A 27,914-nucleotide genomic window follows, 5' to 3' on the forward strand; every position below is an offset into this window, starting at 1 on the left:
AGATTAAAATTACGTTTCAATCCCCACCCGCTAAATGCTCCCACATCCTTCTGATTTGTTTTGCTACTTGCCATGCAAACTTAAGTTTTAGGAATGAAGATGTGGGGCATAAAACATAAGCACATCACTGAGAGAACGGGCTTTTAAAAATATTCTCGAGTCCCCGCCCGCGAATAAACGCTTTTCATACAAACTGCCGCCCACCCACGTGATTCCTCCCTCCGCTCTCTCCCATACGTAAATAACGGAACTTCCCGCCTTTCTGAGCCAATCAGGGCGCGACAGAAAAAAGGCTCTTCAGCCAATCCTCTTCGTGGTGGGGGCAGGGGTGACGCAAATCCGACGCGCCAGCAAGCCGGCACGTCAAACGGGGGCGCCTGCAGCGCGCGAGTTCACGGAGCGCCGTCGCCGCTGTGTTTTGCGAAGCCTTTGGGCTCTTCTTGCCGAGCTCGCGATGTTCCCTTCAACCCCCGGCTCGCCTCACACGGCGGCGGGCGGCGGGTCCAGCCGGAGAGGCCTCCGGAGTGGAGGCCGGAAGGGCCAGCAGGCCTTCGCGACCTCGTCCCTCAGTTCCCCGGCTTTGTTCTCGCCGGTGACCAGAAGGAGCGTCAGTTCTCTGTCTGCGCGGTGAGTGAGGGATCCGCCCCCCCCTGCTCTGCCCGGCAGCCCGGCCACGGGAGGGAGCTTTTTCTTCCCTGGTCAGGACATCGGCTGCCCGTCTCGCATGTTGATTTTCCTCTTGAAGGGCGCCTCCAGGCCGTCGCTGTTTTGTGGAAGGGATTTAAGCGCATCCCGGAACTAGGTTTGCTGAGTTGAAGGTGGAATAAAAGGCTGTGTCGCCCTAGGGCAGCAAATCCACTGTTCAAAAAGAACTTGACTTTGTACTAGTGAAGAGGAAATTCACTGCAAAGTGTGGGGTGAACAAATGACTTGATAGGAAGATATTTAAACAAATTGGGATGGAAGCAAGACGAATGCTCAAGTGTCATATAACTGTCCTCTATTAAATTGCATTGGGGATAAACTGCAGTACACCATATCGTGATTTCCAGAGGGCTGAAAAGCCCTCTCCCAATTCTATTCATGGTCCAGAAAGTAGGACAAGAACTGCTGTGTGTGCCCCTGATTCCCATGCCACAGAGCCAGTCCAGGAGGCTGCCAGAGTGAATGGTATCAAGTACCACAAAGAGGGCAGGAAGCAGGAGCAAGGTTGGATTCTTGCTGCCCTGTTCTCTGTAAAGGTTATCCATTGTGGGGGGGGGGTGTAACCAAGGCCAACTCTTGTGTCATGATCAGGCCTGGAAACAGATTGGAATGTATCTAAATAATCTGTCTGTCTGCCAAGAATGCATGCAGGTGCCTCACTACAGTTTTCTACATCACTTGCCCCAAGGAGCCAGCTTTTGTGACTGTTTAGTAGTTATTCCAATCCAAGGGGTCCGAGGCCAGTTTCTTTAGGATGGTTGCACAACCATCTTTTTCAAGGCAGCAGGCACCACTCCCTTGCACAACAGAAACAATGCAGAAGTGAAGTGAAATGTGAAAGCTGCTATAAACTGATGAAATATTTGGTTGAATAGCTAAAAAAGGTACACATTTGTTCAAACAATTACAGAACAAGAAAATGAAAAGAACATAACATGGTATTGGATTAATGCAATTTACTCAATTGAAACTGAAATATTTGAAGTGTTTATGACATTACATACATCTTTTTGCTTAGAGGTACACCCACAAAAGTTGTACATCATCCATCAGGAAGTGAAACCATCAACTATGATGTGAAAAGCTTTGGTTCACCTCTGCCAGTAAAGATTATGGAGGCATTGAGAATGGCTGATGGTAAGTAGTTTAATTCCTTCTAATGTTCCTAGACTAGATAAATGTTTCAGTCAGCATGCAGTTAAGTTTGAAATATAAAGATGTAAATTAGTGCTTGTGCTCATACATGTGATATTGCTTATTCCAGACAAGGAATTGATGGCATGGGGTAATGGCTTAACAAACCAAAGATGTGAAATTCAGCCTGCCTTAGATGGGTTTACACTCCCACTTAAGGGAGGGGGGTCAAAGTTTGAGGGTGTTCTTAGATCCATCATTGTGCAGATGGCTTCAGAAATGCGTCATGCCTTTTCTAACTTCAGTCAGTGTGCAAGCTTCACTCTGCCTGGAGAGAAATAGTCTGCCCAAAGTTGTCCATGCTCTGATAACATCAATGGCAGGTTAATGTAATGCACTGAACATGGGGCTGCCTTTTAAAAACACCCAGAAGCAATGGGTTCAGAATACAACTGCCAGAGTGGTAACTGACTGACTACCATGACCATAATACAGCAATGTTGGAAGATCTTCACTGATTGCCAGTATGATTCCAGGTTAAATTCAGTGCTCTGGTTTTGACCATCGAACCCTTAAATGGTCTGGATAGTCAGAGGAATAACTTATCCCACACAGTTTATATTTTTCTCATAAGTTTCTATTCAGATGCCCCTACTTTAAAGTTTAGGCCACCACCCCAGTGTGGTGATGTCCAAGTCATGGAACTCCCTTCCTAGGCATATTGATCTGGTGCACAGTCATCATCAATCCCTCCAATTCTGATTTTCAGGCTGTGAAAGCTGTTGCTTCTGTTGCCAAAATGGCATCACCCACACATAAGGGAAGAACAGACTCGGGGAAACCCCGAGGTTTGTAGGTATTAAAAATTTAGAAAGAAAGGGGGAAGCCCAAAAAAGAGCTCAGTAGGAACTGCTCAATCGCCATGAAATGCAAGTTGACTGGGGATGGAACAGAAACCCAGGTGATGTGTGAGAGGAAGCATGCATTGAGCTGGAAAACTGAAAATCACCTGTTTTATTTTTATTTCAGCTGCTGATTTTATTAGCTTTGTTTATTGTTTTATATGCTGATGTTTTTACTTATTATGTATTATTTTTATTGTAAAGTTCTTTGGAACTGTTTTGCAAAAGGTGGGGTAAAAATCATCTAAATACATGTGGGTCATCTGCTAGCAATGTTGCTTTTTATTTAACGTTACCCACAAACTGTAAAGGACCTATTCTAGCAAGTCATCATAATGGTAATGGTTTTAAGTGGGCTATGTCCCCAAACAACACTGGGTAAAGTAGGTGCAATTCAATAAAATGTACAGTGGTGCCTCGCTAGATGATTGCCCTGTAATACGAATTTTTCGCTTAATGGAGAGATTTTTCGAGCGGAGGTTGCCTCGCAAGACGAATTCGCTTTACGAAAAATTCGTCTGGCGAATCACGGTTTCCCATAGGAATGCATTGAAATTCAATTAATGCAAAAAAAAATTCAATGCATTCCTATGGGATTCGCTAGACGAATTTTTCGTTATACGAATTGACCTGTGGAACAAATTAAATTCGTCTAGCGAGGCACCACTGTATAGGGCTTCAAATATACACTTGGGTATCTTATTCTGCTATGCCTCAGATATGATAAATTTAAGATTTTGTTCATTCTTGTAGCTGAGGACCATTTGAATGTGCATCTAGATGAAAGTGGATGGGCTTGGCTAGTCTACAAAGACAGACTGATTATTTGGAAGATTGGTCAGTCTCCGGTTGCTAAGGTAAGATAATAGTACGTCAAAAATATAGAAATGTAGGTTTTTTGTTATAATATAAATCTTCAAAATAAAGTGTTGTAGCAAATGAGCAACCTCAAAACAGTGGCATTGCTATGAGCCTCATTGATATCAACTTAAGGTACTTCTGTGTTGCCACGTTTAAAGTCCTCTCTGCAAAATGTTAAGACCTTACATGAGTGGAAAGTGAAAACTAGTGTTCGCCTTAATAGGTTTCCTATTTCCTGTTGTCTCACTGAGTCTTTAAGTAGCCTCAAAAGACTGTTTTGAGTTCAGTGGAGCTTCCAGGTATGTATGGTTAGGATTGTAGCCCTAATGTTTTGTCAGAAACTAGCAATATATTCTAGTGGTGATATTTCCTGCTTTCATCCATTTACTCATGAGTACAGTCAAATCTACATTTCATATGCCATCTCATATGCTGTATACGAGAACTAGGCCTTAGTGCAACTTTGATGTGTTGGTGATACAGGAGGAAGTACAAAGCACATGGCTTCTTATTCGCATGCTTTTCCATCGCAGAACATTTGTGCTAGCTCATGAATGCAAAAACTGCATTTCAGCTGTGACCAAAATTTCCACTTCCTGTTGCTTCTGCACCATTGCTGTTTCCAAAGTCCCTTTAGTAGACACTGAACTGATAATATAGACTACTTCATTTTGTTCAAGAAACTCATAAAAGAAGCATCATAAAATGATGTGTGTGTTTTGCAGTTGTCTGCATGTAAGGAACTTCAGTTACCACCTAGCGACTATCTGTGGAGTTCAAGCTTAGTGGCAATATCTTCTCTTAATGCCTCTGGTGAAGCACCTTCTTTACAGGTGAGAAACTTAACATTTATTTTGGGGATATCATTTAGGAAAGTAATGAATCCCATCTTTTGTTACAGGATCACAAGTGATGTGGAGCATATTTTAAGTTCATTTGTAACAATCAATGGATGCCAATTTCGAATACAATATTAGGCAAACTTTGCAGTTTCAAGCTTTTTTAAAAAGCTTTTTTTTAAAAAAAATGAAATACAGGTAAAATGAACACGGTAAATTAGATTATTGTCTTAGGCATGGGGATTTTTTCCAATGCAAACGGAAAAATTTCCTATGCAAATTAGACTAATTTGCAGAAGAAAGTTTTTCAATTCAGTATTTCCAGAAAACCGACATCACTGGAGATCATTTAGAAATTACACTCATGATATAATGCAGTGTTCAGTTTGCTAGAGCTGATAGTATTACTTTTACAAATGGGTCTTGTTTACAATTTACTTATGAATGAATAAATAGAAAATTAGCCTGTAGCTCGTACTGCATAAATTATATCAGCATGTTTATCTTAGGGCACACTGCACTACAGATTTTTTAAAAACTTGAAATAACTTTACATTCTTCAGCAGCCTCACAAATGAGTTTTTGTTCCTTCACACAATTAGTTTCTAGAGCTGCTTGTCTAGAAACCATGACATGAGTAGCTTGAAACCAGTGTAAATTTGTTGCTCAGATTCTGAATCAATTCCTAACTGTTTTCTTATTTGCTGTGTTTGCAAGTCTCTGTCAATCATGGTTGCCACCTGTGAAGGAATTATACGCTATTGGCCCAGCTTTGTGCATGAAAGCTCTTTTACGGAGACCCATACGGACTTTGGAGGCGCACTCTGCAGTTTTCTAACAGCTGTAAAGGTAAAATAGAAACTTAAATGTGAGCATACATTTTATGGGGCATTTGTTAACAACTCTGGGAAATCTGGATTGCGTCCTGTCACTGACCATTGTCCATAAGTGATTAAATGCTTTTTTCTCACAGTGTATATGTAAAACAGAATAAAAATTTGCTCTGAGTTGGCTTAGCAAGTCTGTATTCTCTTTTTAAAAACTGAATAATAATGCAGTAGCTACAAAAAGCTGTCAGAATTAAATTGGGTTTTCTTTTATTTTAGGGTGGAAGCTTTATTTTATCATCTTCAAGGAGTGATTTTATTCGACTGACACCAGACAGTAGTGGCAAGATTCATCAGCATGGCCTACCACAAGGACAAGGCATGTTTTCTGGAATAGGCCGAAGAGTTTCTTCTCTGCTGGGAATCTTGTCTCCCAGCAATGATGTAGCAGTAAGTCTTTAAAATAGTTTAAACTCAATTATAATGCTATATTTGGATTTTTTTTAGTTTCTTTCATATTAGGGAAATGTCTTACAACACCAGCTTTAAAAAGTAATAGAACTACAAAAAGTATCCAATATCTGACCATGATACTATGGACTTTAGCCTTATCAGTTAGCCCTTGTGTCTTCCAGAACTGGTTTTTGATCTAGCTTGAAATTCTCACATTTGTGAAACACTAAAGTCAATCTGACCAATCTCAGCAAAGCACAGAGAAACTTGTTTTTAGTTTTTGAAATGTAGCATTAAACAGTTCTGTTTTATTCTTTAAAACTTTAAACTGAGAACTTTATTGTCTCAAACACTAAGCTCCTATAATTTATGTTTAATGCAGCTTTCTAGTGTTCTTTGGGACAAAAACGGTTCACGTTTTTATGCTTTGACCAGCTTAAATCTTTACAAATGGGAAATAGATGATACTACAGAGCGTCAAGTTGTCAGCTGGGATGTAAACAGAATACTTAAAGAAAACATCATGGAATCAATATGGGTAAGAGGCAGTACATTTTGAATGTAAAACAAGTGTTTGCTTTCTTGCTAGCATATTTAATAACTATTATTTGCACAGGGTTCTGAAAGCAACTATGAAGAAATTAAAGGAGATGTCAATGTGCAGTATTTGGATTTGCAGCAAAATCGGTGAGTTCTTATGAGAAAGTGAGGTATTCAGTAGACAGTATTATGAACTAGTCACTAGTGTATACATTGTCCTTTTGTGTGAAGGTCAGTTATTTCAAGCCACAGAACTTGCAAAAAGTGGAATTGACATTTTAGGAAATACTTAATTTCTTATTGGTTTTTAGGTCTACTAGCATGTTGTGCTTGTTTTAGATGTCTTTCACCCAGAAAAAAGTTGTCAAATTTTGTAATTCAATCAGGGAAATCTGTGAAATGCTGAAGTTTCTCCTCCCTTCAAAAGCCAAGGAATATGCAAAGGCTTAGCATATAAATGTAATGAATTTGCTTACCGGTACATGCAGCATGTAAAAAGATGCATGTGTACATATTCTTAAGATACTATTTTCTACGAAAAGTAAAGTGGATGCTGTCAGATAATTAGAAAACTTTGTTTTGCTTCTTGGTATTTCTGAACATAGTTTTGCATGGTAAATACTTATCTCTTGTGTCTTCCAATAAATAGTGATGGATTGGTGATTTTAGCTGCAGCTTGGCATCTTGGTGACAGTCCATGCCTCATCTACTATACTTTAGTAACAGTAGAGGATAATGGTTATCCCACATGTGATGATGTTATTGTGGAAGTCACCCAGTATAATCCACCATTTCAGGTAATTGACCTTATGCATTACAGGGTTTTTTGTGCCTTAGCTCTTGATCCTAAAGGGACCCAGGTGGCGCTGTGGTTAAACCACTGAGCCTAGGGCTTGCTGATCAGAAGGTCGGCGGTTCGAATCCCTGTGATGGGGTGAGCTCCCGTTGCTTGGTCCCAGCTCCTGCCAACCTAGCACTTCGAAAGCATGTCAAAATGCAAGTAGATAAATAGGAACCGCTACAGCGGGAAGGTAAACGGCGTTTCCATGTGCTGCTCTGGTTTGCCAGAAGCGGCTTTGTCATGCTGGCCACATGACCTGGAAGCTATACGCCGGCTCCCTCGGCCAATAATGCGAGATGAGCGCGCAACCCCAGAGTCGGTCACGACGGGACCTAATGGTCAGGGGTCCCTTTACCTTTACCTTCTTGATCCTAAACACACTGTTGGAAATACATCATGCTGACTGTGTTCACCTGTTGCATTAAGGGGGGAAAGGTGGGGTATATAATAATAATATTAATAATAATAATAATAATAGCAACAACAACCATTTATTTTATACATGAACACTTACGTTACTACTACTACTGCTACTACTACTACTACAAGCATTTATTTTATTCATGAACACTTACGTTAGCAGCCTAGAGCTGGATATCAACCTAAACATATTATATTATTATGGAAAATTATGTGGAGTTGGCAACCCCATCCACAAATGTGTCACTTTCAGCCAGTTTTCCCTGCCCCTTTGGGATCAAGCCGTTAGCTTGACACCTATGCATTTGTATGAAGCCTAACAGGTTGAGGGTAATATGCTTTTATAAATGTTGGTTGCTAACCCTTAATGAAACATATTTCAGCCTGAAGAACTGATGTGTCGTTTAGTAGTCCCAAATTTCTCCAGCCATGCTGCCTGTCTTTACACAGAAGAGGAGGTATTTGCTTGCTCAACAGGAACAGGAAGAATTTCTTTGCCCCAGGAGAAAATGATATTCAGTATTCAAGGTAAGAACCTAAAGAAGCCTGAGCTCTTAATAAGCCAACGAGGGTGTTTATAGTGTCTCTCCAGAACGAATGTGCTTTTAAAATTTACTTTATTTACTTTTTATGGAAATGGTCATAGGTACAGCAGTTGTATAGATATAGCAGTGATTATTCATCTTGCCATTTACTCACAGTACAATCCTATACATGTCAACTCACTTCTCAAGTCCCATTGAGATCAATTGCCTTACTTCCAGGTAAGTGTGTATAGAATTGAAGTCTCAATGACTTAAGCAGTTATGGGCCTAACAGTGAAATCTCAGATTTAAGAACAATCTCTGTTGTGTTATGTAGAGTTATTATTGTAGGCATAGGAACTTTATAATAAACTCTGTCTTGTTCCTTTTTCACTTCATAACTCTGAAAACCAGGCCTTACAGCCTTTTAACTTGCGCTTGTAACAAAGCTTAGCAAATCAAACTTAAGCCCACAGTTTGCCATTCATTAATGGTGTTGAAGTTGTGTTGTGTTTATTTCCTACATTAGGTGATAGAATTTTAGGAGCAGGTTCCTGTGCTGGACTTCCAATTTTTTTCACTAGAAAAAGTGGGATTGTGGCCATACATTCCAGGGAAAACATCACTGTACTTCCTGAAGATATTGAGGATTCTTTAGCCTCCTCTGTAGCAGAGACAAATGATGAGGTAAGGAAGGAAAGCATTGTCTTAATTGTTTTAACAGTAAAGGTGTATATTCCTGCACTGGATTTTCTTAGATAATTTAGTTCTTCCAAAGTTAGCATTTTTACTATTTCAAACTACTTTTTTGTGGAAGGATTATTCCTCCCTTTACAATTTTCTCTCTTTTTAAATTTTATTTTAGAGCATTGCATTTGATTCTGCTTCCAGAATGGATATTATAGCGCAAGAGGATAAGACCAAAATGTTAAAATCTGCTTTCTTACAGTTTTGCAGGTATAAAATTATGTCATGTTTAATATATATTTCATTCTGGGGGAGCATTGTGGGTTTGTAAAACTTCAGCGGTATGAAGAGAAATACTAACATTTTAGCATTACCGTTTATAGAGGATGAGAGCCAACATAATACAAATAGGTATGCCCTGTGGTTTCTTCCTCTTCCCTGCAGCCATTTATGCACTTCCGAAATCTGTAAAAATAGATGGCTTTATGTACTATCAGATAACGAACAATTGGGTTCTGCAAACTATCAAAAGATCTTGTGCTCCTTTCTGTCCAAGTAGTCTATAATCCCTCCTATTGCTTGGAAGCCCTCTCCCTTTGCTGGTCCTTCAATTTGTTTCTTGTCTTCCTTCATTTGGAGCAGAATCCATTTGTTCCTCCTTCAGTGTGCTAATCTTCTCCTTTAAAACCACCTCCTAGCATTAGGCATATCAGGGTGGTTAGGTGATTACTGCCCACCCCTGCTTCAACCACAAGACAAATTACACCACCGTCCTCTTCCATCACGGCACAAGTTCACAGGAAGCAGATAGAGCACTACCAGCTGAAGCTGTGACTGGGGTTTAGTCTCCTTTCATGCACCCCTCCAGTAAAGACAGTCACAGCTCCTCTCCTTACAGCACCTATGGCAGCTTCTGCCTGTTCCCCATCCAATGCCAGTATCTTTCTCCCACAGTAGTGCTGCAGTACCAGATGTGATCCCCCAGAGGGCAGAAGATAACCATGAAATACTTAGAGAACTTGAATAAAGAGGCAATATTTTGAATACAGCATCATCATCTACAACCTCCTACTGTGGATCCGGTTGATTGGTCTTAGGTACCTCTCATCTAGTGCCCTGCCCAGCAGTTTTTTCCTGTTTTGTGTTGGAAACTGCATTTGTCCTCAAGATTGAAGAGGCTGTTGTGGCAGATACAGCTAAAGAGCTAGTTCCCAATAAGCAGTTTTAAGAGTCTAGGACCCTCTCCTGGTCTTGAGGGCCATCCTTTAAGTGAAACCCGGAGGTTTGTTTGTTTGTTTGTTTGTTTAAAAAAAGTCAGTCCACCCCAGATTCTGTGATTTCTCATCACCACCTGCAGAGGAATCTCCTGAGCCTATTAGCTCAGTAGTAAGCACTTTCATAGAAGAACACTATTGCATGTACCCTACCCTCAGCCTGTGCAAAGTTGACAGCATGATAGATTACCCCTTTGCCTTAGAGACTAGCCACCAGACCAAGAGAGATGTCAAAAGGTTCCCAATCTAGAGGGCAAAAGCTGTGAATGCCCTCATAACATCATGGCCCCCAGGCCTCCTGTACACATGCCTTCCAACTCTCCTACTGTCACACCTCCTTCACAAAGTTCAGTTGGACAGGGTTTAGATAGTCCTAGTGGCCCTCTGCTGGCGCAGCCAATCTTGGTTTTACAAAATTCTCTAGCTGGTAGAGTATCCACCGTAGTTCCTGCCACTCAAGCCAGACCTACTCTCACAGAGACCCCTATTGCAGCCAGGCCTGACCCTCCTCTAGCTAACTGTTTGAAAACTGAACAGAGCGTTCTCCTGAGGGCAGGTTTCCCACCAGAAGTGGCTGCATGGTCCTCAGCAAGCACTTTCATACACCATTTCAACTTAGACCTGCTTGCATCAGTAGTAGCTGCTTTGGGGAAGATGAGTGCTGCGGCACATGCTCCCATTTCACCATGCAGCCAGCTGATCCCATCCACAAGATAGCAGTTTTCATGCATTCCACTTGACTCACATCCCATGCCCAAGGTAGGACAGAACCGTGGACTTTATTATGAATGTGGCTTCCAGTTGAGCATTGGCACCCACTTAGCTGGCTGCCACGTATGCACATCACCTGAAGGTTTTTTTGGTCTTGAGCATCCAGCTTCACTGCACACAGCTAGCCTTGGCTATGTTTCCTTCTGACCTTCCCCAGCCCCAGTCCTTTTATGGATGTTCTTCCTGATTCCTGATGTCGTCGTACAGAACAGAACTGAAGGGCAAGCAGAAGGGGCTTTCTTGAATATGGGCAGGAGGGGTGCAATCACAAGCTTCCTGTCTTCCAAGCAGTTGGAAGGATTATGACCCATTTGGACACCTCCGGATGTGCAGTTAAAAGCAACATTCCCAGTGAGGACCAATGTTCATTCTAAGAGTCGACTCACCAAGTGTTTCCCTTCATTTCAGTAATAATATGAAAGGTGCACAAATCATCGTTGCTGAGCTCTTTCCACAGCATGGAGATGCATACCCTGATGCAGACCTAGACAGAGCTGTGTTTCAAATTAGTGAGAATTTGGTGGATGATTATCCTACATCTGACCCACGATGGGCTGAATCAGTACCTGAAGGTAAGAAGTCTCATGTGTAAAATGGACATTCTGACTGTACAGCCTTAAGAAAGTAAGACTGTAAGTTATACTAACTTTTAAACCCCTTTCCTTGTCACTTTTTTGTACCAAAGCGGCTAGTTTTCCAAATTCTTCCATCATTCTTCTTCATCAGCTGGAAAATAAGACAAAGGCCCATTCTCTGTTCATTGACTTTCTTCGTCAGGTAGGTTCTTAATGTTCTTGTGTAGATGTGGTAATATAGGATGTGGCAGAAGAGTATTTTTATGTACAATTATCTCTATCCAAGGTGGGTCTATTTGGTCGCCTGGGCAATTTCCCAGTACGAGGCATACCAATGGCAACTCGGTGGGTACTCTGTGAACATGCAGAAAAGTTATCGGCAGCCATTGCTCTCAAGAACCATCACTACAGATTGCCAGATGTGGTCAATGCTGCAATAGAAACTGCTTTGATGAAAAGAGAAGACGACGTTCCATCAAGTCTAACTCCTGCAGATGTTTTCTTCAGAGAGGTGAAATAAAGAAATAATTTATCTACAATCACATCTATCGTTTTCAGTGTGAATAGCATTTCATAATAAAATGCATGAGAATCCATGTAACATTCTAGATTTCTTCTTTTAGATCCATACTTTGGGATGGGGGTGGGAACATGAATAATTTTCCTTTAGGAAAGTGCCTGATGAAAATCTCCCATGCTTATGGATCCATTTTAAGAATGAAAATTAAATGGCAGAAAAGCCATTTATGAGATTCGCGGAGCAGTCTAAGCTCCCGGCTGAGAGCAGATGCTCTACCACCACACCTGAAGCCTTGCTGCTCACACATGGCAGGAGGAGAGGTTTTGTTTTTCCAGCTCCAGGCTAGCTCTGCTAGTGCCTGTGGTAGCTTCCTGTGGTAGGTAGTAGATCATTGGATCCCCAGCCTTCAGCATCAGGGTGTTTGGTTGGGTGTGCGATTGCGCTCTTAACGTGCTAAGTGAAACACTTAAACTGCTCAGTGCATAAAATATCAGGCTGAATCATTGCTTTATACCTGATCAGCAATGTTAATTGTCAGTGTTCCTTCTCCCCCCCCCCCTGTTTTTCAGGTGTCACAGATAGATACCATTTTTGAATGCTTACTGGAAAAGGAAAAACAAGTCTTGAAGGATATGTCAGTGCAATCTGAGGAATGGGCTGAAATAGTCGTCAATGTAAACAATATCATAAAGGTATTACATTTCAAAAAATTAAGTAATAGTAAAAAGTCAGTGACCTAGGAAACTGGACGTAATGCACCCAGCTAAATATTTTAAAGCCCCATTTGATTTCATAGCTTAAATTCTCCCAGTTCCAATAAATGAAATTTGATAAGGGGATCATACACTAATTTAGAGTTTTACTAAGAAGTGGGAGGTTGGACAGTTTTAGATTACATGTTGCAGTAAAACGAAAATGAATGACAATATTGTTGATTTCCTAAAATATCTTCCCTTCAGATGAAAACAGAAAATTGCAGCAGCAGTAAAATAACTGGTTATTCTCACTACCCATAGGAAACAGAATAAAGGAGGGGAAGATACAGTGTGGCTTGGGATCATAATACAGGATACAGAAATGTAAAATGTAATAATACTATAAAATGATGAGTGCTAATATATAGATGACACGCCCCAAAAAATCCTATGTTTGGTAACATCCTATGTCTTCTGTGTCAATATTCTCTAGGATATGCTGCAAGCTGCTATCCAAGACCGCCAGTCCAAAGCTGCTTTATATAAAATAAGAGAGCCTCCCCAAATGGAACCAGAATATGTTCCATGGACAGGTGAGAATAGAGAAAATGTTATATAAATGATTTTGTAACAGAGTATTTCTCTTTTTACATACACTCCACCAAAGAGTGCTTTATTAGCCTTTCAAATTGTTGCCCTTGCTCTTAAATTTCTAACTCAATAGTGCCATGTTTCGTAAATACCTCATTGCTTTTTTTGAACATAGACGTTACATTTTTAGTGTTTAAATATTTCTGTTTCATCCTAAACATCTGGGCTAACATGCTTGCCTGCTTATCATCGTTATGGCTTATGTAAGGCCATTACTGCTATCTGTGCATTCGAACATAAGCATTTATTTACTGGTGCAGATAACATTAGGAGGCTAGTAGTGCTGTTAACATTTAAGATGGTTGCCCTGGAAACTGAATTAAATTGTGATTTGTTTTTTTTAATGGCATTTCAAAATAAATGTGATTTCTCAGCCACAATTTATATTTGCACCTTGTTTTCTTCCTGGAGAGATCAGACAGGGAAAGACAGATGAGAGCTGAGTGAACCTGAGGCACAGTCTCTTTCCTATTCGGTACAACACTTGTTCCTGTGAACAAGCCCTAAGCTTATTATAGACTTACATTCCTGCCTGCAATAACTTGAAATCTACACTTTCGTAATAATTATGTGCAACATCACAGTACAGGTGGCTTTGCAGGGGAAACATCTGATACATTCCCTCGTGCTTTTAAGTTTTGCACATCATAGAATTAAGAGCCTACATGGAAGTTATAACAAATGCTTTCCAATGCATGTGCACATGTATAGTCAAAACACAGTGATCTGTGTACTGGATGGCTGTAACATTTGTTTGGAAATCCCTTCCATGTCAAATTTTGTAATGCAGGCAGTGATCCTTAGAGACTTTTAGAAACCATGGTCTTAAAGCTGTAAAGAAAAGAAGCCTGTGTGTTAGGTTTTGGTGTAAAGAACAGGATTTTATCCTATTGTTTCAAAAGTTTTCAGAGTATTTCACGAGGGGAAAGGTAGGCATGAGTGCATACTTGACACTGAGCTCTAGCAGTTGCCTTTTCATCTCCTAAGTCATAGCCTTGGCTGTGCTAGGATTGTTAATGTGGATGTCTTTCTTTCTCTGCTGTGCAGTGCTGTTGTTCCACTAAAAGACTTAGGCTGGGGATTGCTGCTTTGCTATGGAATGTAGATACATTTACTTTTTAACGGCCTCTTGTGTCTAACTTCCCCTTGGTACACTATCATATGGCATTTTTCAAATTCCATATGCCAAATATAATAATGCCTTAATATTTCATTTTTCCGGTCTTCTCAAGCATCTGTTGGTGTACGAACGACTATAATACAGCAACATGAAATCATTCTGAAGAAGGTCTACCCTCAGGTTAACAGTAAGCTTCGTAGCATAGTGACAGAACAGCTGGTGGCACTTCTAGATTGCTTTCTGGATGGTTACGTTTCTCAGCTTAAATCTGTGGACCGGCCAGAGTACCAAGAACGCTATAACAGTCTGGAAATGGAATATATGCAGAAAAGATCTGAACTGTTGTCACCACTACGTAAGTGCTGCGGTTATTATATAGGGCACCATTTAAGTCTCTGCCATGGGTATAGGAAAGCAGGGGACTAAGGAAATACTCTTCTCCTTTCTTTCTTTTCTTTCCAATAACGTTTGCCTGTTTTTAGCTTTCAGAGCAGAGTTTTCTTTTTAGACTTGTAATGTCAAATAAAAAATGTGGATTAGAACATTTCAACAAGGTTTCACAGTGTGCAATTTGGTTCTTAGTTTTTCAATGCTAGGCAATGTTGAGTTGCTTTTTCTTAAGGGGAAGATAATTGGTAAGGAATTATTAATGAATGAACGTGTGATTGTATTATTGTCAGAACCTAATCCTTTGCTTAGGACAGACATCCCCAAACTGCGGCCCTCCAGATGTTTTGGCCTACAGCTCCCATGATCCCTAGCTAACAGGACCAGTGGTCAGGGAAGATGGGAATTGTACTCCAAAACATCTGGAGGGCCGAAGTTTGGGGATGCCTGGCTTAGGAGTTCCTCCCTGGCACCTTCTCCATGCTAGAGTTTGGCTTGTGAGGAATTACAGTCAGACCCCCTCTGCCCTAACATTAAGTTTTCCCTTACTCCTCAGTTATAAGGAACTTTGAAGCCCCCCTGCCAACAGCTGTGTCTCCCCAGCTTGTTCCTTATCTGTCTTATCAGGCTCCACTGTAGGCAGGAGAAATGGTGTGTTTTGTCTGACCGCAGGCTTGCTTCCCAGCCATTCTCCAGCAGCAAGCTCTGCTTACTGAGGTCTTGATCCTGCATCCAAGCAGGTGGGAAAGACAGCGGGCAGTACGGTGGTCCCTGGTGGTTCAAATGAGTATTTAAAATACACATTTGCTAAATTCCTGAGTCACTTTTTTTAAAAGGAGTTTAAAAAGACCACTGTGGCCAGCTGGGTTCTATTGGACAGCTATTGAGAATCGGTATTTCAGAATAATTCTGAAACAATGGATTATGCTTTATGACTTCATGGGGGGGGGTTTAGTACCCTGGTAAGGATTCATTTTAGCAGCAAACCTGGAGAAGAGATTCCAGTATAAAATCTGGAAGTGATATGGTCTTGCTATCAGAAAAGCTTCTGCAACTTAAGATGAATTCCAATATGACCTTTCTGAAGCATATGCACAACACCTGGTTCTATACCAGTAATGCTTATAGACCACTCAGGGCCTTTTCATTCAGATTTTAATGCAAGCTCTTCTGTAGGAGAAAAATTGTATTGTCCTACTACTCCATTATTTGTTGCTGGGGAGAATGCAGTACCCACCTTCACTCACAGTAACCAAATCCTATTTGTTGAATCAAATTGTCCCCCACCCTGACAAAACAATTATCTAGAGGCAAAATGCCCTTGAAACCCACACTCCTAGATCTTATTTTTTTATTTTAAAAAAGTCTTCACAAAATGGCCAGGTTTTTATTGTGAGCGTTTTTCCTTGTTTGTTTTTGTTCAGTTTCTCTTGGACAGTACCAGCTGGCGGCTGCTCTAGCAGAAAAATACTGTGACTTTGACATATTGGTACAATTGTGTGAGCAGACTGATAACCAGACCAGATTGCAACGTTACATGACACAGTTTGCTGATCAGGTAATGTTCTTTATTTACTCCAAACAACAGACTGTTAAGTAAGTGTATACTGTAGGAGAAACCTCAGACTTGCTGTCGGGTTATTTTTCAGAATTATGACTTGTCTATTAAGCAGCTGTCTTATTACACATGCAGATAGTGACTCTCCAAGAGCCTCGTAAGTTACAGAGAAAATAACCAGGCTTAGCCATTAGGCGGCTGCATCAGGCAACAGATGCTAGGGGAGAAATGAGTTGCTGGAGAATAGAACTCTGTGTGCTCCATGCCCTGCCCTATACTTAGGTGTTGCAGTAAGTTTCAGCTGTCAATCCAGTCATGTGGAATGGTGAGGGGGACCCCATTGTAAACAGCTATTTGTTCACTGATGACCTGTTCCTGAAATGTAAACTTGTGCGAAATAAGTGATAGAACTTTTACAAATATTTTCTATGCTGGAATGTTAAAACTTGTCCCATTTGGTAAAAATGTTTACATTTTTAGAAGATTTTTTTTTTAACACAAGTTGCAGTCTTGCAAGTTTGACCGCATTCTTGCTACTTTCAGAATTTTTCAGATTTCCTCTTCCGTTGGTATTTGGAAAAAGGGAAACGGGGAAAGCTGTTATCACAGCCCATTGCTCAGCATGGCCAGTTGGCCAGCTTCTTACAAGCTCATGAGCAACTCAGCTGGCTACATGACATCAACAGCAGTGATTTTGAAAAGGTATGGCTTTATTTTAAAAAGCAAAGTATTTGTAATAGGGGGGCAGTGGAAGACAGGAGTACCTGGTGTGCTATGGTCCATGGGGTCACGAAGAGTCGGACACGACTAAACAACAACAACAACATTTGTAATAGGTAGTCGCTCTGTCCTCAGTAGAGACCCCTTACAGAGCTAGGGAACGGGACTGCACACAGGCACCTCACTTTGGTAATCTAAGGAACAAGTGAAGGCCTCTGTCTATTTGCACCTACCATTTTAGTGGGATTCTGCCAGCAGAACAGCTTTTCCTGACTCTGCGTAAGTTACATGCATAACAAAAGAAAACTGACATCCAGCAGTGTGCCTCTGATAGTGCATAGCTTTGTTCAGTAACACAAGTAACCTTTTTTGTAATATCTTTCCTCTTTTCCTTTTTCGTATTCTGGTAGATCCAGTCACTATTTTAGTGAGTTTCTCTTCTTTCTTAGCATTATAATTACAGGAGGTGACCATTTCACACAGGGGTTCTACTCCTGGCCCCCATGAGAGCCAGTAGAATGAGCATCAACCCACCCCATTACACCCCCATTCTGCCCTCTTCCTGGTCCAAAAGGACTCACACATTGGTGATTGCATATCAATTGGACGTGCCTAAAATGGTCACCACCATTCACAATACTGGGGTGTGAATTCTCTTTAGAGCTTTGTTTGAAGAAACATAATAGAAATATTTACCTGAAATCGATGTACTGTATTCCTAAAATACCAATTCTTCATAACAGACTTGCATTGATACCATTTCTATTTTCAGTGACTTTTAACACGTGTCCTATAGTGCAGCTGTGTCACATCTTTCCTATCTTGCCTTTTGCATGTTGTTATTCCCAGAGTTTTATAAAATTGCACACTGTAGAAGAAAATTCTCTTTGGCCATCTCAGAATTTGAACATGATGTTTATGAAATAATAACAATATATAATCATCACGCAAATTACTAATGTCCCTGTTCTCTCTCTCTCTCTCTCTCTGTGTTTGTGTGTGTAAATAAACTTACACGTTGAGCTTTGTGTCACTTGAAATATTAAAAGTATTTTTTGTCAATGTTAGGCTAACCGAACACTGCAGAATTTAGCAAATACAGAAACTCGGTACTTTGCAAAGAAGAAAACTCTTCTTGGCCTGTGTAAACTGTCTCTACTGGCTTCTGATGTATCAGAAGTGATGCTGAATGAAAAAATTGAAGGTACTATTTTTTCCATTGCAAAGTTTAAAGTAAGTTTTCTGTATATGGAGATACCCCCTAATTTATTAGATCTGCAAGGTCAGTTGTGATCCCATCTTTATGGTGGTTGAGACACCAATGACACAGCTTTAGTTTCCAAAGCAGTTTGTCAGTTCCCCACTGAACTTCATGGCTGCCACACACAACAAATTAATACAGTTATCTATGAACAATTACTGTTGTGGTTGGAATGTGAAAGTTTTCCATCTTTCTGATGTTGCTCCAGTAAGGAGTGCAGCACTTGAAGTAAGGAGTTAATTCAGTGGGTGATGATGCTTAGCTAGTAGATGACACCACTTTGTAATGTGACTATAATGTGTATATTTGCTTTTTAAACAACCTGCCCGTTTTGAGAATGATCACTAGGATATTACAGAATTTTCCATAGAACTTTGTTGCAGAATTGTTGGGGGGGGGGGGGAGGCAGGTCCGCTATCATGGTAACGTGTCATTTTTGCTGCCTGCTTTCCACATGGTTATCAATAACTTGTGAGGTAGCACATGGCAAGGGCTGTCATTTACAAGTCCTTCTGAATACATGGACAGAATTCCCTCCCTTGGGATCCTGCAGGTAGATTCACACCTGCACTTTTAGGGGTGGTAGTGGCGGCCTTTATGTTCTATGCTACAGGTCAGCAAATAAAAGCCTCTTGTCAAAATCTTCCCTCCAGCTAGCGATCCAGTTGCTTGCCAAGAAGTGAAGGGGTTTTGTAGCAAGTGGTGTGTTTGGCTACTGAACATACTGGCAGGTTACAGATAGAGGTGGAGTTACTGGTCTGAAGGCTCACTGAAAACCTAGGATGTGATGGAATATTCATAATTAGTTAATACTTTCTTTATACTCAGGAATTATAGTAATTTGTGCTGTGGTTTTTATTTCATGTATACAAGAAATTACTGAACAAGAGCGCTTTCTGCTACACCAAGAGACTCTACCTGAGCAGCTGCTGGATGAGAAAAAAATAAATCTCAATGAAATGCCAGTGTTAAGTGCCCAACAGCTGATTGAGGTATGTACTGCTAAGTGTCCTACCGGTATTGAATTTCTGAGCTACTCTGTCGAAAGGCTCTTCTCTAACGTGGTTTTGTGTTCCTGAACAATATTGGGTAAAATGGCTGGATGAAAATGGAACATGCTTTAATCCCCTGACCCCAGCAAACAACTCGGCAGCCACATGGCATCACTGTGGCATCACAATAGACGGGTGGATTGCCACGCTCACCGGTCAAAATCGCTTGTGCTTACAGTGATCTTTGCAGCAGTCTTTCTTCATCGCTGTGTGATTGGAGCAGTCTCTCAGAGCCGATGTCTCCATGAAGCAGACATCAGCTCCGGCAGGGACTGCTCCATCGTGCAGCAATGAAGGAAACAATTTGTCTGCAGCTTTCACTGCCTGCTCAAGGCTGAGCTTTTTTAGAGACTGAAGGAATCAGTGGAGGTGGGCTGTCCAAGAAGGTCCTGTCTATCAGCTGACATCACCAGTGATGTCAGTTAATGGGCATTGTTTGGAGAAAATGGTCTCTTGGCCCAAATTGGACCCCCTGGCAGGCCCAGATTGGCCCGAACTTCCACACCCCTGGGAGGGAGGGATGGCTAGAAAATTCGTGCAATAGATACTGTTCATGTGATAGATACTGAATGCCCTGCCTTGCTTGAGTAGAAGTGCTTTCTGCTGGCACAAAGTCACTATTGGATACAACCCAATGAAGATGCACTGAGTCTGTCCTGACTCCTTTATATTACAAATCTTAGTGACCTCTCCAACACAATCAAAATAAATTCAGGAAATTTTGGTAGGGAGTCTGCTGTCCAGTTTGAGTCAAAGAGTTAATCTTCAGTGCTAACATACCTCATAGGTTTGTTGTGCTAAAATGGGGAGCAAACCATGTTTATTGGATGAATGGTCCTGTTTGGTTTAAATTATTTTCTGCCTCAAATACTGTACCAGGAATGAATCCTATTTCAGATGAGTTGGCTATACTCTTCCATAGAGATTGTCCTCTGCCACCATATCCAGACGCCTTATGCAGTGGGTTTTGATTATACACAGAGTTCATGGGTTATTAGAGCACTAATCTTTGTGGCAAGATCTGTGACTAGGAATGTTCAACAAATCCACTTACACTTTTTTGATGATAGTTGGAGACTGGGACACCATTGAGCTAAGCTTATAAACAGTTTCTTGGTAAACACACTTTTTAGTCCTTTGAATGAAGGAAACCAGAAGGATAGACAGTGTGGCAAATTGTGTGCATATGTTTTTTATGAATGAAAACCCTTAGTAAAAGTATTACATATATAAGGGCTTTTTTTCTTTTCTGCCTCTGCATTCCATGAAGTCCATCCTGGGAGGCAAACAGGAGTCCAAATGTTTTGGTGTTTAGGCATTACAATGGTATTACAAAAGAAGTCTCTGTAAGCAGAAAGGGAGGAGGAGTTTCTTTAACAGCTGTGTTAAAGCCAGGCAGCTCTAATGCCCCCTAATAATCTTCCAGCCTGGATCACTGCCAGACCTTGCTTTTAATTTCTTCTATCAGCAAGGCCTTTCCTTTCCAACCCTGGTGTCATTCAAGTTTAGGAACTTTTTTTAAAAAAAGAAAGAGCTATAATCTGAACAAAGCTGCTCATTGTGCTGAACCATAGCTTAACTTGTGTGATTGCAACCATACTTTTGGATCTTAATTCCTACAGTCCCACAACTTACAGACATTTAGCTTGTGTACATCCAGCTTTACGTTCTTGGCAAATAATAATAAATAGAAAGGGGACAGGTGTCCGGGGGGGGGGAGTCTTTCGCAATCCGACCCACCATTGAACCCAGTGTTTTGTGATTATAAGCAATTTTGGCTTTAGGTGTGATCTCCAGAACATAACCCCAATGTCAGTTGAGGGCTTACTCTATTAAAGTAAATATGCATGTCTCCTTTGCAGGTATTTATCTTTCCAGAATATTGCAGATGATTTTTTTTATTTTTTTGCACATAGGAAGCTGTCTTGTACTGAATTAGCCCCTTGGTCCATCTAGCTCAGTGTTGTTTTCAGACAGAAGTCTTTCCCAGCCCTGCCTAGAAATGCTGGGATTGGACCCCGAGCCTCCTGCAGCCCAAACAGATGCTTTGCCACTGAGCTCTTCTATAACAGAGTACTTATTTGTGGAACTATGTTCCTACCACAATAGGCTAGGAATGCCGAAGCCTTAAATGGTTTGTAAATTTGAGCCTATCATATAGCAGCCTTATAGGCAGTGTAATCTTTCCATTGTAATATTGGTGGAATGCCTTTCTAAAACCCCGACTCTCTTCCTTACTATAAAAATGCCTACAGCTGAATGAAGGCATATTTCAGTCAACAGTCACATGAGTTAGAATCCAGGGTGGTCTTCCCACAAGGAGTTCTTAACAAGATCAGTTACACTGTTTTGGAGTCTAAAAATAATGTCCTTCCATCTTTCATACAATAGTTGTACATATCCCCTGAGAACAGAAGGGCTAATGAATATGACTTCAAGAAGGCACTCGATCTGCTGGAGTATATTGATGAGGTATGGAAATGATTGAGTTTTGGTGATCTCTGAACAAGGATGTTTTTCAGTCTAACTGAAGTCCCCTCCCCCATCTGTAAAAAAGATAAACATAACCTCTTATTTCTCAGCTACCAAAATACTCAAGTCCCATCTAATAACAACTGCTTGACTTACTAGCCATCTTTTTCAAAAATAATGGAGGGCTAAACCTGTGAAAACATAAAGACTGAAACTGAAGACAGTTTTAGTGATGCCATCAGTCAAATATCAGTTCATATCAGTATGGGAAATTGATCATTTTCCACCCACCTTTTTAGTTATTGATGTCATTACCCCACTGGTGTAATTCCCTTGTCGGGACCTCTTCTCAGTCCTCCGTCTGCCCCTGTGTTAGGTTTTATTTTCTTAATATTTCTATTAAAATATTTCTAACCCATTCCGTATCACGTGATCTCAGCCAAATTGACACTTTCCTTCTCACAAAAACTGAACTGCAAACTGTTAAGTGCTCTTTGTCACATTCTGTGGCATCAGGCCAGGTCTGCTCATTTCAGACCAGGTCTGCACAATAATATACTGATCCCCTTAAAGGAGCTCACATGTATGATTACATATCTGTCTGGACATTGTGGGTTCATGCAAAACTGAGAACCTCTCTGTAGGTCCCGTTGTTCTTTCTGATCTGTTCTTTCTTGTTTAGAAAGCACATGGCTTTGCATCTTCTTGCTTGCCCTCTTCATCCTGCCACAGTTTTCCCAGTCTGGTATTTCTGTCTGTGGCCAAGAGGAAAAACATTTTTTTATTCTTCTTCTTAAGAGACTCTTGTGCAAAGTCTCTATATGCTTGGCTATGCTGGAATAAAAGGCATGTTTTAATAAATAAAAGGCATAAATGAAGTCTTTTTTATGTAGATTCCCCTCCTTTCCCCATCAAGTCATAATCCATTTTCAGACATACTTCAAAAAGCTGTTTTCGGCCCATACGCTTGAAAATTGTCCCTCTTTCTTACTTCTGGTCATGTTTTTAGCTTGTGAACTATTGAATTCGGATGCATAATGTGTGTTTCTCTAAAATCTCCAATGGAATTTAATATTTCTTTTCTTTTTTCCTTTGAATGAAGGATGAGGAAGTGGACATAAATGATCTTAAACTTAAAATACTTTGCAAAGCTCTTTTAAGAGATAGGTAAGCAAGCTATTTATTTATTTATTTGTTTGTTTGTTTGTTTGTTTAAAGCATTTTGTCCCCACTTTTTTGCTGTAAATAATGCAGTTCACATAAACTCAATAACAAAGACAGTTCCTACATGTAGGCTTACAATCTAAAAGATTTAACACAAAAGGAAAACGTGATGAGAAAGGAAGGGGGAAATAAGCAAACTCAGGTCTTAAATTTACAACAACTATTTTATAACAATCAAACCAGCTTGAATGGAAGCAATTAGGGAGAGGAGAAATATAAAACTCAAATAGAAGAGCTGATGGAGTGGTCCTGCTTCCTATCTCTCCCTTTTTTCTGTAGCCATTGTATAAAAACTTCTTAGTACACTTAATATTCTGTTAAAATTTGTAGTTTTCCCAGCTGTTTATACCAGATTGAATATTTTCTTTGAAACATGTTTATGTCACACTTCATCGTATCAGATTTCAGGGTGTTGTACAGGAAGGGAGGGCAGACTTGAGGCTTGCAGGATCTACTTTGTGTGTTACTGGAACCCTGAGATCCACTGACTGGAGCAAGGTGTAAAAGACATGAGCTTAGAATTGAAGAACACATTGCCTCTAAGCAGCTGTTGAGGACAGGGATTTGTTTTGAGTATTAGAAGTGAGGCTGAGCTCACATCTTTCCATACAAAAACCTATTCCTAGTTACCAAGCTTTCCCCCCTCCCCAAGCGGTTATTTTGTTGTGTTATTGTTAAACAGGTAGGAGTCAAAAATATTTGCTGATCTATTGCAAATCACCCAGAGATCTACCAGAAAATTCTGCCTACCCCTGGTGTACAGCATAAAATATTTTTTAAGTGCAAAAACAAGATAGCAGATAAAACTTTAAAGTGTCTACAATATTATTAGTTAAATCATTAAATCATTGCAGTGTGGGTGCCAGGCAAAATTCTTAAGGGAGAGCATTCCACAACCAGGGCATCACTGCAAAGAATGCCAAGACTGTCCCTTGATGATAATCTTACATCTAATTGAGGAGGTGCATGTCAAAGGGTCTTGGCAGATGATGATAAAGAACTGGCAAGTTAATATGGGGTGTGGTGCCTCTCAAATTATACTAGTAGGTTGTATAGCTACGGGGAAGATGCACTTTAGACAGAACTGTGCTCTATTGAAGACACTTCCTTAATAGGTTGCCTGTGTAGGCTCATGATTTGTGTCTCTCCAAACAAATTTTGTCCTTACGTTTTACTACTCCTGGCTGGTTGGGGTGAACAAACCATCAGCCTGGGTTTGGACAAGGTGACAAGCCAGGCCATAGTTTGTTTCCCAGCAGGAAGTGAAAAGCCTGCAACTTCAGTAGCATGGAAGAGCACACTACACATTCACAGTAAACCGTAGTTTAATATGATGTGTGAACCTGGTCATCCTCAGTAGCCCTCAGAGAAGCTAATAATTCCCCTCTTGTTACAGATGGGGGGCTAATTTAAGATTACCTAAGGATACAATAATGCGAGATGAGCGCGCAACCCCAGAGTCGGTCACGACTGGACCTAATGGTCAGGGGTCCCTTTACCTTTTTAAGGATACCCAACAGGTTTTGGCAGAGCTGAGACTTGAACTGTGGACAACTAGAATCTCTTAACTATTACTGTATACCAAGTGAGCTTTTTGGGGTCTCTGGCCAATGGCACAGTGATGGTACATTTCTTTAACACTTCAGATGATTGCTGATTGCATTTTCTTCATAGTAATACGCTACATCACGGGTAGTAAACATTTCCCAGCCCTAGAGCCACTTTCCATCATGGGGGGGGGGGGATCTGGAGGAACCACAGGCCAGTAGTGGGCGGGGTCAAATATATTTCTCCATTGACAGCTTGCTTGTGTTTCATACTACATGCTTTGAAATAGGCTTCTTTTTCTAAGGGCACAACATGGAAATGCAGCAAGCTGCTGATAGAGGGAGATATTTATTTCTCCCTTAGCAGCAGGCCTCTGCAGCGGTGCCCCTCTTTCCCGCAACTCAGCTGTCACTGATCACTTAGGCACCAGGGGTGGGAACTTGGGTTTCATGACCTGCCACACCTCAGTACTTAGCTGGTTGACAGAAGCAACCAATTAGTGGGGAAATGGCACTGCAGTGTGGGCAGGGCATGGGAGGCCAGTGGGCCAAATGGAGTGGCCCGGGAGGCTGTGCGTGGCTTATTCTACATGTTCCATTTAAAGAATTGCCTGCAGTTACAATAGCATTGGAACTAAACGTTATTGGCTCTAAATTGAGAGACAGTTGAAGGTGGTCTTTCAGATTGTGTTTTTGTATTTGTCAGGAGATGTTTAGAACATGCCTGTTTGCAGGTGGTTTCAGACAGCCCCTATGACAAATGAAAACCCCATATCCCACCTTTTAGGTAAATAGGTAAAGGTAAAGGGACCCCTGACCATTAGGTCCAGTCATGACCGACTCTGGGGTTGTGGCGCTCATCTCGCGTTATTGGCTGAGGGAGCCGGCACACAGCTTCCAGGTCATGTGGCCAGCATGACAAAGCTGCTTCTGGCGAACCAGAGCAGCACACGGAAACGGCGTTTACCTTCCTGCTGTAGCGGTACCTATTTATCTACTTGCACTTTGACATGCTTTTGAACTGCTAGGTTGGCAGGAGCTGGGACCGAGCAACGGGAGCTCACCCTGTTGCAGGGATTCAAACCACCGACCTTCTGATCGGCAAGCCCTAGGCACCACCCGCGTCCCTTCTCAAACAATACTCAGTCTCTAAAGCATAAATGATGGAATAATTCAAACTTGCTCAGCTGGCTAAATTCCCAAGTCCTTGCAAGACTGAGCTGCTGTTTCTACCTTCAGACATTTGAGTGAATGTCTGAGGTAACCTTATTCCGAACACTAAAGAAATCTGTGAACACCTTTGGAGCCCAGTCTGTGCAGGTTTACTCAGAAGTCAGTTCTCTCTAGCTTAATGGAACTTAATCCTAAATAAGTTTCTTTAGGATTTTGGAGTTAATTATTTCTCCTACTATAGTGATAACAATTTAAGGATTCACTGAACAGGGATCACTATTCACAAATAATATATAAACTCTGAGAGAACAAAGTTAAATATAAATCTGTCAAGGTTTGATATCCAAGTTGGCAGCCGAAACATTTGTTGGAAACTGATCTTCATTTGAATAGCATGTTTAGCATTTCAAGAGATATGCCCAATTGATTGAGCTTTAGATAAAATAGCTATGCAAGAATAATCCTTATTCATGAGAATATGCCATCTTGAGTTTTGATGTATCTCCAAATCATTGCATTGGACACTTTGAACTACCTGTTCTTCAGGAATGTGCATAATTGTGCATAATCCTTTATGCATCCCTGCTTCATAGCTATATATGGCAACTGAATTCTTGGGTAGTACCCTGAGGCTTGTGGGGAACACTTGGTGACTTCCTAATATGGTAGCGGACTGTGTTTCTCTCATACATTTTGTTCACTCCTAATGAAGATGAAGTAGCGAATAGAAATGCAAAGGAAGTTGTAGGGAAATAGATCATTTTCCCAGCATGCTTAGTTGTTTTAATTGCATCCATTTTCACCTGCCTAGGAAATTCTTACAGTAAATGGTAGTGGCAAGGGAACTTAAAGAAGGTCTTTTTTCTGCAAAGGTTTTGACAATGCTTTCAAAAATGCATTACTGAAAGACATGCTAAATGGATTTATTCATTGTATTGAAATGGAACTCTAAATATGATTTCAGAGTTCTCTTGGTCCAGCATCCTACAAATGAGACACTTCTGAAAATCTTCTTATAGGGCAAATTAAGGCTGATAGTTGAGTTAATGTGCTAATAGGAAATTTCCTCCATTGACAATGTTTTAGGGCATGGATGCTGTTTGTATAATGCAACAACACTGAATTGGAAGGTATATTGAAATAAAAAAGCTGGTTGTGCAAACTGCACACCATTGCTAATACTTGATAATTCTCTTTCTGTGGCATAGGCCACTCTGAAAAAATGTTTGCTAATCCCACTACAGGGGACAGCCCAGTACTAACGCCTCTATGCATATATCCTGCAGTGTTTGGAAGTGCAGCTTATTAGTTGTAACAAAAAATTATCCATAGTGAGGCACATATAATTATTATTTTTTTTACTTTAATCTTTGTCAAGTAGAGTATACATTTTAGCATTCTTAATACTGTACGGCCTTGAAAGATGTGAAATTGGGTAAAGGATACACAATAACTGCAAATACTGTAATCAAAATACACACAAAGTGGCACTATGGGGATTGTGATTTAATACTGTATATATTTATTAGTTTTTTAAAATATATATTCTGTTTGTACTAATTTTTATTTTTTGGTTACAGTTGGTGTAATTCAGAAGGCAAAGATGATCCAATTGAAGCATCTAAAGACAGCATATTTGTGAAAATTCTACAAAAGCTGTTCAAAGAAGGTAGATATTGTTGTGTGAAATACGCTCAGAAATAAGTTTTTGTGAGTTCTCTGCTTACATATATTTACATTGAATGGCATTAATATCATTAGGAATCAAGATATAAACACAGCAGGCAAAATTGAAAATAAGGCATGGTTTGCTAGGGAATTGCCAAATGTGGTTTGAAAATAAAACTTACCCATTGATGATAGTGCTTGGAAAAATTATCACTGTATCCCAGGCCTAGACAAGTTATTCTGAAATGTAGGTACGCATTTCAATGATCACTCAACATTTACAGTAGCTAATAACTTCTTTCTGTTTTAGGAATTCAACTCAGCGAATATCTACCTGGGGTAAAAGACTTAATGCAAGCAGATGAACTTGAACACTTAATATCCAAACCATACTTAGAATTTGTACTTAAAGCAAATTACGAACTTTATGTCTATAGGCAGACCTGAGAGAATTCTGAATTTTAGAAAGACCATTTCTAAAGAATGAAGTTTTTGTACACTGTTTAAATTTTT

The 27,914-nt window shown here is 40.5% G+C and overlaps 1 protein-coding gene across 1 annotated transcript; it reads left to right on the forward strand.

Moving 5' to 3' along the window:
• The first annotated feature begins 347 nt into the window (after positions 1 to 347).
• On the forward strand, positions 348 to 27,914 carry NUP133 (nucleoporin 133). Its single transcript, XM_035108466.2, has 26 exons — positions 348 to 627; positions 1,724 to 1,842; positions 3,495 to 3,598; positions 4,328 to 4,435; positions 5,159 to 5,290; positions 5,548 to 5,718; positions 6,104 to 6,259; positions 6,338 to 6,408; positions 6,911 to 7,058; positions 7,906 to 8,050; positions 8,576 to 8,733; positions 8,912 to 9,003; positions 11,187 to 11,350; positions 11,464 to 11,555; positions 11,640 to 11,864; positions 12,443 to 12,565; positions 13,062 to 13,161; positions 14,452 to 14,694; positions 16,151 to 16,284; positions 16,828 to 16,986; positions 18,073 to 18,208; positions 19,139 to 19,257; positions 21,709 to 21,789; positions 22,892 to 22,956; positions 27,314 to 27,402; positions 27,712 to 27,914. Exons 1-26 carry the CDS (start codon positions 455 to 457, stop codon positions 27,846 to 27,848), a joined length of 3,444 nt encoding a protein of 1,147 aa, XP_034964357.2. The 5' UTR covers positions 348 to 454; the 3' UTR covers positions 27,849 to 27,914.

This window comes from Zootoca vivipara, chromosome 3 (genome assembly GCF_963506605.1).
Source record: "Zootoca vivipara chromosome 3, rZooViv1.1, whole genome shotgun sequence".
In the NCBI taxonomy this organism is placed as follows: Eukaryota; Metazoa; Chordata; class Lepidosauria; order Squamata; family Lacertidae; genus Zootoca; species Zootoca vivipara.